This window comes from Drosophila takahashii, chromosome 3R (genome assembly GCF_030179915.1).
Source record: "Drosophila takahashii strain IR98-3 E-12201 chromosome 3R, DtakHiC1v2, whole genome shotgun sequence".
Taxonomy (NCBI): Eukaryota; Metazoa; Arthropoda; class Insecta; order Diptera; family Drosophilidae; genus Drosophila; species Drosophila takahashii.
The window spans coordinates 19,463,992-19,474,229 of NC_091681.1; the positions used below are offsets into that span (position 1 = coordinate 19,463,992).

The window sequence follows — 10,238 nt, forward strand, 5'->3', positions numbered from 1 at the left end:
GATTTCGGTTTAGCTTTTGATTGACGAACTTGGCTCGTTGTTTGTCCCTCTTCCTGTAGCCGCCCCTCCCCTCCCACTCGTTGTCCTGCCATACGCTGCCGCTTTTCACTCAAACTCATCAGCGTCAGCGACGCATTCAAATCGTTTTGATGGACCTCTCCTCTTCCCCTCGACTTCCCTATTCCATATCCCCATATCAAGCTCACGCAGTGCATCCTGGCACAAGAACAAAACAGCATCGAAAACAAAAAAAAAAAAACAAGAAAAAATGGGATCGAGAAAAATGGGGGAAAAAGTGTGGAATGAGTCTGGCACAATATTTGTATTTTACGCAATTTTTACTGACGACTGCCATCATGTCTGAGTGACTGAGTTGGCTCCGTTTTCTGCTGCCTGATTTGCAAACCGATTTGCTACATTGTTCATGTCAGTCAGCGCATTGTTGATTATCAGTGCCTGGCTGGGTGGTTGTGGGTTGGACTTGATATAGCCTTTGGTTTGGGGATTGGTGATTGGGGGGTTCGGTTTGGCTGAGAACTAAGCCCCATGTTTGCCCAGCTATTCATTGTGTTTCGGTTTTTTCATTTTTTGCTGATTGAAAGTTTGTGCGACAATTGCTGCGGTAATAGGAAATGGCCCAGAGTCTAATTAAACAAAATGCTTGGTAGGCATAAATGGTGTGGATGGAATTATTGTCAGTGGGGAGAGATTATAAGTATTAATATTTCAATTATTTACAGATTTATTGAGATATTTATATTTATATGAATAGCAAAATCTCCATTACGATTATACATATTTTATAATGAAACATAATACCGTTTATTGTCTTAAATATAAAGCGTACACTAAATTTCTTATCTATATAATTTTATTTAGCAAAGGATTGAACATTTATTCCACAATATATGTTGTACTGAGAAATCCTAAAATAAGACTTGCATTTCTATCATTTATCACATTTTAAACTGGTGTGTTTTAATTATCAACTTCTCAACAATCCAATGATTTCCGCTGCAACGCCTTTTCGCAGTTAATCTGCCATAAAATATGCCAGAAACAACAGCCTCTGGGACTCTGGGCCAAATTAAATTAGCCAGCTGAAAGTTGGCCAGCTTGTGGCAATGGTAAGGATTCTGAGCCCCCTCTGCTTGGCATAAATTGTTGCCAAAAAGTTTTAAGCTGCATTTGAGGCTTGTTTTCACACCCGAACAAGTTCATCGTGGAAAGTTTCGAGTGGCGCTTGTCTTGTTTCATCTTCTCATGGCCATAATCCGTGACGTCAACTGCGGTTAGCAGGATTCTCCATGTAAATGAGACGGGCAAGCCGCAAAGTTTGGCATATTTTGCATCTGATATTTTGGCCACTTTTGGGTGCAAACTATTACCAAACTTGTTGCATGTGCTTTGTGGGGGGAGTTGGCTGAAACGAGTGCTTGTGTGCGAAATTATCGAGCTCGTTATTCGACTCATGTCCTTGTGGTGGTTTTTGGCCAACATCCTGCTGGTATTTCGGCATTTGAATGTGTTTTGATAACTGAAAACCCATTGGGGTCATTTAGAGTCGTTTACATCTAATTAGTGTGGGGGCCATTCAGGATATTAAACTGACAAGGGACTACGGAAACGGATTGCGGGAACACAGTACTTTGTTGTATAATATAATTATCTAATCTTAAATATTTAATATTATTTATTTATACAATTTATAATTTGATATAAAAGTATTTACAGAAATTACAAGCTAGTGTTTATTATATCTATTAAAAACTTCTTCATCTCACCAAAGAAAGCATGAACTTTTTAAATAACCAAATCGAAGCAATTTCACTTGCCGCATTGTAACTTTTTCCGACTGGAATGCGATTTTAGTATCAGATTCTTGCTTGCTTGCGTTAAATGACGACTCTAATGTTTGTGGCCACTTTGTATCTGAAGCTCTTGCTATTGGCCAGCTTGGACAAGACATCATTTGCCCAGGAACTCCAACTAATCGAGGGTAGAAATCTCACAAATTTTGGCAAAGCACCTGTAATCGGATGGAGAACCAATGTGTATGAATCGGAACTAAATCAGGAGGACAAGAGTCTCATAGGCTATTTATCGCTGACAAAGTTAAAGATCTATTCCGCTGACTTGGAGCTGGCACTTGGTGTCCTGTTGGCCTATGAGATAAAGGAGGAAGATGTCATCGGAGGAGAACCTCTACGAGTTATGAGGGAGTTTCTTGACAGCCTGTGCATCCTGAAACCCCTAAGCACACCAAAGAAACTTCAGTTTCTTGTAGACTTTAAGCAATTTCTGCACTGCGGCTTTCGATTTTTTGGATACGAGATACACGAATGGATCGTTGCTTACGAGGAGGAAAATGGAAAGGTCTTCACTGCCACGGACTATGTGGGATGCCACGGCTCAAAGCCGGAATTACGGGGCTACACCTGCACCCTATGGCAGCTCTTTCACTTCATGACCGTCCAGGGATCCGACCTTGAAGAGGGGTACTTCAGGCCCTACTACGAAGCTGGCGATATGATAAAGCTGATTATGAGGTTTGTCAAGAATTTCTACACCCGTTGCCCGGATTGCTGTGAGTTCTTTGTGGACATGGCAGATGAGAAGAAATACAAATGGTTTGAGTACCATGACGATGAGATCATGTGGCTGTGGGAGTTTCACAATGCCTTTAGCAGAAAATTGGCCGGCTCTGGCCAAGATCCATTCTTCAAGAAAATTGCCTTTCCCAAGAAAAAGGACTGCAATAAGTGTATCACCAAAAAGAAGAGATGGCGAAAAGATGTTATATTAAGGTACTTGAAGCACATTTACCAAAAAAAGAATCATAGCCCGTATCGACTTAATGACCAGGAAGGCGAGTCGAGAACAGTAATTCAATTTAACACTTTGCGGAATGATAGCGAGCTCTTTAGATCCTATACAACACGTAAAAAAGTAAAATGTCCGAAAAAATGAAAAACTAAAATGTATACATATATAAAGAAGCTTTTGAAAATTATAGGTTATAACCATAATTAATGTTAAAATATATTAAAATATAAAAACATAAAAATATAATATATTAAAATATATTAAATAAACATATCGAGATACCCAAATCACCACTTATACCTGGCGATAAGTTTAAGGCTCTTCTGCATCTTATAAGTTTTTTTCGCCCCTTCAATCCCTTACTCACATAGGGAGGAAAACTTTTGAATCACCTTGTTAATCATCAGTTAACAGTTAGGCAAATCACAGGAGAGCAGTTCGCGGCTGCAGTGCACAAAATTGAAAAAAAGGGCGGGGAAAGCCTTTGGGGGCTGCATTGGCTCTAAGTCCTTCACCCGAGGCCTTACCTGCTCTTTTTGGACACTGTTCCATTACCTAACCGTAATGTCGGCGAAGAATCCAGGGAGTTTTGGGCCAGGCTCCGTGTTGAGAGGACTTCTTGGGTTTGCCAAATACTTTTTCGGCTGTACGCATTGCTCGCAACACTTCCAAAAGATGTCCAAGCGGCGAAAAATAGAATCTGTGAAGAGCCATGACCAGGAGACTCTTTGGCTGTGGGAAGCCCCTACGCAGTGAATAAGCGTTTTTCTGGCGATTCCACAGAGGATCCCAAGTTCCTAAAGGTGCAGTTTCCTCTGTTATAAATCGAAGAGATGGAATTCAGCCGCGGAACTGAAATACCTAAAACGCATTTACGACCTCAAAAACGTAAGCTTTTACGGATTGCCCGTCTTTAAGCGTTCTTAGAAATTCAAAATCAAGATAATAAAAATAGAACAACATAATTTTGTTTACTGCTCCTCTGACGATGCTACCTTGAACTATTATTTTTGGTCTCATCTTTCAGTATATACATATAAATAAATATGAAATTCGTGAATTCTTTTGGGTGTACCTGGATAGAATAGCGAGTCACCAAATTAAGAAAACCTGTTTTGAGAGAAAGAGAGTTTGGTGATGGCGATGTTTATGGGGGAGGAGGCGGGGGTCTTAACAACCGGAGCAGGGCGAATCCAAATGCGGCTATAATTACCAAAGAGCCCTTGCGATTGAATCAGTTGAAGTAGCTCATTTGACTTGTGAGCACACAGTGTGAGTGAAATGGATCGGCTACTCAAGACGCTTCTGTTCGGCCTGCTGCTGCTGCTCCCCCTCCTCTCCACCGAGGTGTCTGCTTCTGCCCGGATTAATGCCCGAAAGTCGGCGAACGAGGCGAGTCTCTATAGCGATGCGGACAATGTGATTATGGTGGATATCGGATCGCTGAGGCCGGCCCTCAATAAGAACAACAGCAAGCTGGTGCAGTTCCTCAACAGCTTCTGCGGCGACTGTCAGCGCTTCGCCCCGATCTTCAAGGGTCTTTCCCGTGACCTCTACAAGTGGCGACGGCTGCTCCGGATCTATGCCGTGGACTGCGCCCAGGAGAGAAACGCGGAGCTCTGCAGGGTATTCAATATACGACAGACGCCCTCGCTGCGCTTTTTCAGTCCCGACACTCAGCGGAACGAGCAAGTCCTCGGAGCTGTCGTTCCGGGACAGGATCCCAAGTTAATCAAGTCAATGGTGGCCGAATTGGTATCCCAGAATGAGCCAATCTTTCGTCCTCTGATGCCAAAAGATGATCCAAATATTCTGTTACAAAATCTTAATGAAAGTCCCGCCCAGTTTATTGCTCTCGTTTTCCAACCACCGGATTCTAAGATTGGCAGGGATACACTGCTAGAATTGCTGCCATTCAAAGAAGTCGTCGTGAGGATCGTTGAGGATGCTCTGGTCTTTGCCAGCTTTGGACTTGAGCCATCCAATCAGAAATTGGCCATTGTTGATCGCAGTGGAAATGCACAGTATTTGGCGCCCTCTTTGGAGACCAGCGAAGCCTATGCAGCCACTGTGGGCAATTTCCTGAGGAACCTTAACTATAAGCCAGATCCACCACTACCCATTGCAGTAGCCTCGAACATCACCGAGTTCCTAGACCAGCAGAATCAAGCGATCCTTGCCGAGGTCCTCAAGCCGCCACTGAAGGTCTATCGAGCTGATTTGGAACAGGCCATCGACAAACTCCTGCATATCGAACTTCGCAAATGGTCTAATTTTGAGGGTAATAACCTGAACGCCCTAAAGAACATAATTACGATTTTGACCTACCTTAATCCCCTGAACAAGGATGGTAAACTGCTGATGAAAGATCTGCGCGATTCGCTGATTTCTTTGCCCAGTATTAAAGGGTCTGAGTTCGGGGATATGGTAGATTCGCTGGAGAAGAATCGAAAGATATTTAAGGCCAGGCGATACATTGGCTGCCTGGGATCACGTCCCTTCCTGCGGAGTTTCACCTGCTCCATGTGGACCCTGTTTCACCACTTGACCGTGCAGGCAGCCAAACCACCGAACTACTTTGCTCCGGGCTCAATTCTGATAACCATTCATGGATTTGCCAAGTACTTTTTCGGCTGCACGGATTGCTCGGAGCACTTCCAGCAAATGGCCATACGTCGCAACATGAGTTCGGTGAAGACCCACGACGAGGAGATCCTCTGGCTGTGGGAGGCCCACAACGAAGTCAATCAACGTATTGCTGGTGACTCCACCGAGGATCCCAAGTTCCCGAAGATACAGTTTCCCAGCCCAGACAATTGCCCCACCTGTCGGTACAATAACTCGGAGTGGCGGAGAGATGAAGTTCTAAAGTACTTGAAGAACATCTACGATATCAAAAACCTTAGCTTTTACGGACTACCCACCCCGCAAGGTTACGATTGATAAGGCATTCGAATTTCCTATCGAAAATAAGTTACTATTCATTTGTATAATCTCAAGAACTAATATAAAAAGGATTTTAGAAAAGATCCTTCAAGAAAATAAAACAAAAGAGTGTAACATTTACTTTAATTTCTTTGTTCTACCGATTTGAACCGGGTTGCATAACGAAAGTGGTGCAAATCTAATTACAATAAGTTTATAAGTACCTAGTGTTCGGTACGAGTGCATACTAGTAGTAAACTGATTGTGGACTTTAAGGGACCTCCAAAGGATCTAGTTCGCAAGGAAACAACTATGACCACGTCACCAAAGTTTTGGTTACTTCTGGCTTGCGTCCTTCATTTCTCCTCCGGAGTGATGTCCCAATCCAATGCCAATGTTAATCAAATCAACATCGACGGAAGCCTTATGCTTAAAGAGAAATTTCCACCCACCACGAAAGCTGTGATTCTACCTCAAGCTAAAAAGCAGTCATTGCGGGTCTACACAGGCGACATGGTCAAGGCTATCGATACGATTCTTCACGAGGTGGTACCAAATGAGCCGCTTATAACCGGAGGAAGGAAACAAGCGCTAACATCTTTTCTCGGTATCGTACAAAGGAATGCTCCACTAAACATGAACGGAAGAGAGCGATTGCTTAGGAGCTTTGCAGGGTGGGTAGAACATTCTGATCCATTGACAGGAAAGCAGTTCTCCGAAGAATTAAAGTCTAGAGAAGCAGGCATAGGAGAAATTTTTAATGCGAAGCGCTACGTTGGCTGTGCATCCTCAAAGCCAAATCAGCGGGGCTACCCATGCGCCTTGTGGCAATTGTTTCACTATATACTATTTCAAAATACGGGTGGTCCAGCGGAAACTATTCTCAGACCAGGCAACGTACTAATGATTTTTCGAGATTTCATCAAGTATTTTTATAAATGCCCGCAATGCGTTGCCAATTTCGAAGGGATAGTTGAACGCAGCCCCTTAGATTTGGAAATGCGCCATAACGAGGCGATTCTCTGGCTGTGGAAAGCGCACAACGAGATCAATAGACTCACTGCTGATCAACCCGGAGATCCCCAGTTCCCCAAAATACAGTTTCCCAGTGTGGATGAGTGTCCCAGCTGTCGGAACAACGACTCTAGCTGGCAGACTAACGAAGTGCTGAAATATTTAAAACGCATCTATCGTGATGATATCCTTTTCAACGAAAGGTGGTAGTAAAGTATTCATTGTAAGAAAGCGAATGTAAAGACAATACTTTAACGTGTGTTTTCTTACAAAAATGAAAATAATAATAGAGCAAGTTCTTCCCTTTACCTTATCTGTATTCTAAGGAACTCCAATTAAATTTCTCTATACCGGGACGATCTGGAGGGGCAATTGTCAATGTACTGGATGTAGAGTTTATAGATAGAAAACATAAAAGAAACCAATGAGAATGAGGATAATTATCAGATATCCGTTACTAAGATAGAGGAAGTGCGAGGGAGATGGATGCAAGCAGCCAAGTGACTGTTTGAACGAGCGTCACCTAGCGGCGATTTCATTATATGCTCTCTTTAATGCGTGTTTCGTATGTAACGATGTCAATTTGCCTTAAAACGGTGTTTTCAGGCTGTAGGATTGCACTTTTGCCCCAATTCAAAGGGATGAAGATATGATATAAATCGCCAGTTCCCCGTTTTTCAAAAGTTTAGTTTTTCCAAATATATTAACGAAAATCTCAACTGATTGAGTAAGTCGTTTTCAAAGGTATACGTATTACGTACGAAATGTACTTTCTATTTAATTCTATCAATTGCTGTAAGAGCTGGTTGTTTTGTCACGGACTTCATAATCATCTAATTAATAATTTTATGGAACAATGTAGCAATTGGCCAATGTACGAAACTCGAAAGTAAGTTTTTTTTGGTTTTTCATTTAGTTGATTTTATAAGCTAGGACAATGGGAACAATTCGGTCGGTGATATTCCCTTTAGTTCTGGCTTTCCTTTATCCTGCCAATTGTGCAAACGGCTCACGCATCTTTCAACTGACTACCAAAGTGCAGCTCTTTTTACGCAGCAATTCTTTGGACGAGCTCTTGGGCAAAAGTACGATTTCCTCGGTTGTCTATTTCACCCAAGCCGATACGGCGGACAGGAGGGATGGCATTGATCTGATTTCTCCCATCCTCGTTGCCCTAACCGATTTACCACGTCTCTTGGACATTTTCCACATCAACTGCAATAGGTCGGTAAACAAAAAGGACTGTTCAAATTATGGCTTCAAGATGCCGGGACTTCGATTCTTCCCCAATGGGTTCAAACGCACGGAAATGCAGGTTGATAAGGTGAAAGGTTTGGAAATCCCGAAAAAATCAATTTATGAAATGCGGGAAGCTGTTCTGAATGCCCTGACGCGGGTTGAACTGAAGCTGCCCGGCCAACCCAACTTTAAGCCCGTTCTCCAGACGGATACCATAGCATCGCTCTTTAGACAAGCGGCCAGCAAGGATATAACCCACATAGTTCTAGTTGGTCTGTCCAAAAAGGGATCGTTACTGGGGCGTAATACTATTTTGAACCTATTAAAATGGAAACAAGTAATGGTGCGCATCGCGGATAATCCCACAATCTTTCGAAACTTTGGCATTCATTTTAAGGCGAAGGATAAAATGCTGGTCATTATCCCCAGGTCGCGGAGGATTTTACAGTTGAATGCTAGATACCCTTTTGGAAGAGAGTATGCAAAGGCCGTAATTAATTTTATTAAAGGGTAGCTCGAGATAAAACACTTGCCTTAAATTGTATATATAAATAAATGGATTTGATGCGGTAAAACTTAATTATTTAAGGTAATTTAACTTAAAGAGTAACAATGGGTTAAATACCGCAATTCTGAACTCTTTAGTTCACCAAGTTAGTAGTCTTAATAAGTCATGAAAAGTCCGGAGAAAATGCAAATAGTAATACTTATGGCCATCGTAATACTGCTTCCAAAATGCTGGATTGCCCAGGCCGAGGGCGCTCAAATCCTTCGAGTGCTGCCCAAAGGAAAGTTTTCGTGGATCAACAAGAGTTTGGACGAGCTTTTGAGCCAGAGTCCAGTCTCCGCCGTTGTCTACTTCAGTCAATCCAAATTGATAGACGAGGAGAATGGCGGCGCTTTGATGGCCGATTTTCTCAATTCCCTAACTAATTTCCCCCGTCTCTTGGACGTTTTCCTAATCAACTGCAAAAGGCCGATAAACAAGAAAGACTGTGCAAACTATGAGTTTAAGGAGCCCGGTCTTCGTTTCTATCCCAGCAAATTTAAGCGCATTGATGAGAGGAACAACAATAGACCAACTTATAAAGGGATTGAAATCCAAAAAGAATCTTCTCGTAAAATGCAAAATTCTGTTTTGAAAGCTCTGGTTTCGATTAAGCTGAAGTCCCCTGGAGCTCCAAATTTCGAGCCCATTCTCAGCACGGATACTGTAGCATCGCTCTGGAGGAAGGCGGCTTGCAAATGCATCACCAGCATCGTTTTGGCCGATCAATCCGAAAGAGGGTCGACTGTGGGCCGAGATACATTGCTGGCCCTGCTGAAAAGGGAGAAAATAATGGTGCGCATCGTGGACAATGCCACTTTCTTCGGCAATTTTGGCCTCAGATTCTTGAGAAAGGATCATAAACTGGCCATTATCCCTCGGTCGAGACGGGCCATTAAACTGTATCCGAAGAGTGCCAGTGGAACATCATTTGCAAGTGCTGTTATTACATTCTTGAATGAATATGTTTAAGTTTATGTGTTTCATTTTCCACACTGGGGGTATCCATAAAATCTAAAGACTTATAAAAGGGGATAGCATACCTATCAGAAACAAAAATTCAAAAGAATCAAACGGATCGAAGAATAGAACCTCTTAGATATTTTTCTCTCTACCTCAACGTTGCCTATTTGGCCCTTCGATAGTGACATGAAAATTGCATATAAATTTGCTAAATTAAGCGTTTAGATTAAATGAAGCGACAATGTGTATGCGTGCGTTCGCCCACCCACCCATCAGCCATCACTCACACCCACCATCTCCCATTGAAGGACCATTTAGGTCCTGCCAGGGGCCAAGCAAGTCAACTGACCTGGGCTCAGGCAACCTCAACGGCAAAGGCAACGGCAACGGCACTCGTATTACGCCGATTACCCGCACATCAAACTGAACTGTACATGAATTATTTATAGAACATTTTTGCAAAATATCTACGCACTAATTTGCGTAAAGTAATCGATGTGGTGGAAAAATTTTCACGCATGCACACCTGAGGGGAGGCCACCTGACAAACGGACTGACTTATTCGGCGCGGAGTGGGTATCCTCCATCGCGGAGGTTTAGTCATGCCCAAATAAGCAACAGCAAGCGGAAGCTAAAAATTACCAGATAGCCCCTAACCCCGTTACCCCTTACCATATGCATATGGAGCCCCCAGTCCGTTGGCGGAACGCCCACAAAACTTTCT

General features: G+C 42.8%; 4 protein-coding genes across 4 annotated transcripts; all 4 read left to right on the plus strand.

The window, feature by feature from the left end:
* The first annotated feature begins 1,899 nt into the window (after nt 1–1,899).
* On the plus strand, nt 1,900–2,887 carry LOC123003024 (sulfhydryl oxidase 1-like). The gene is made up of 2 exons (XM_044394144.1): nt 1,900–2,807; nt 2,866–2,887. Exons 1-2 carry the CDS (start codon nt 1,900–1,902, stop codon nt 2,885–2,887), a joined length of 930 nt encoding a protein of 309 aa, XP_044250079.1.
* Nucleotides 2,888–4,065: 1,178 nt separating this feature from the next.
* Nucleotides 4,066–9,528, plus strand: Qsox2 (Quiescin sulfhydryl oxidase 2). Its single transcript, XM_070216095.1, has one exon. It carries the CDS (start codon nt 4,108–4,110, stop codon nt 5,767–5,769), a length of 1,662 nt encoding a protein of 553 aa, XP_070072196.1. The 5' UTR covers nt 4,066–4,107; the 3' UTR covers nt 5,770–9,528.
* On the plus strand, nt 6,064–6,975 carry LOC108064359 (sulfhydryl oxidase 1). Its single transcript, XM_017151847.2, has one exon. The coding sequence runs from the start codon at nt 6,064–6,066 to the stop codon at nt 6,973–6,975; it is 912 nt and encodes a 303-aa protein (XP_017007336.2).
* LOC138913312 (uncharacterized) lies at nt 8,678–9,523 on the plus strand. The gene has a single exon (XM_070216577.1). It carries the CDS (start codon nt 8,678–8,680, stop codon nt 9,521–9,523), a length of 846 nt encoding a protein of 281 aa, XP_070072678.1.
* Nucleotides 9,529–10,238: the final 710 nt, after the last annotated feature.

What these genes read in the sequence shown, in the direction of transcription:
- LOC123003024 (XM_044394144.1), top strand. Translation starts at nt 1,900, where the DNA reads ATGACGACTCTAATGTTTGTGGCCACTTTGTATCTGAAGCTCTTGCTA. An exon ending in CGAAAAGATGTTATATTAAG is followed by an intron (nt 2,808 to 2,865) that starts GTACTTGAAGCA and finishes CTTAATGACCAG; the next exon opens with GAAGGCGAGTCGAGAACAGT.
- Qsox2 (XM_070216095.1), top strand. Translation starts at nt 4,108, where the DNA reads ATGGATCGGCTACTCAAGACGCTTCTGTTCGGCCTGCTGCTGCTGCTC.
- LOC108064359 (XM_017151847.2), top strand. Translation starts at nt 6,064, where the DNA reads ATGACCACGTCACCAAAGTTTTGGTTACTTCTGGCTTGCGTCCTTCAT.
- LOC138913312 (XM_070216577.1), top strand. Translation starts at nt 8,678, where the DNA reads ATGAAAAGTCCGGAGAAAATGCAAATAGTAATACTTATGGCCATCGTA.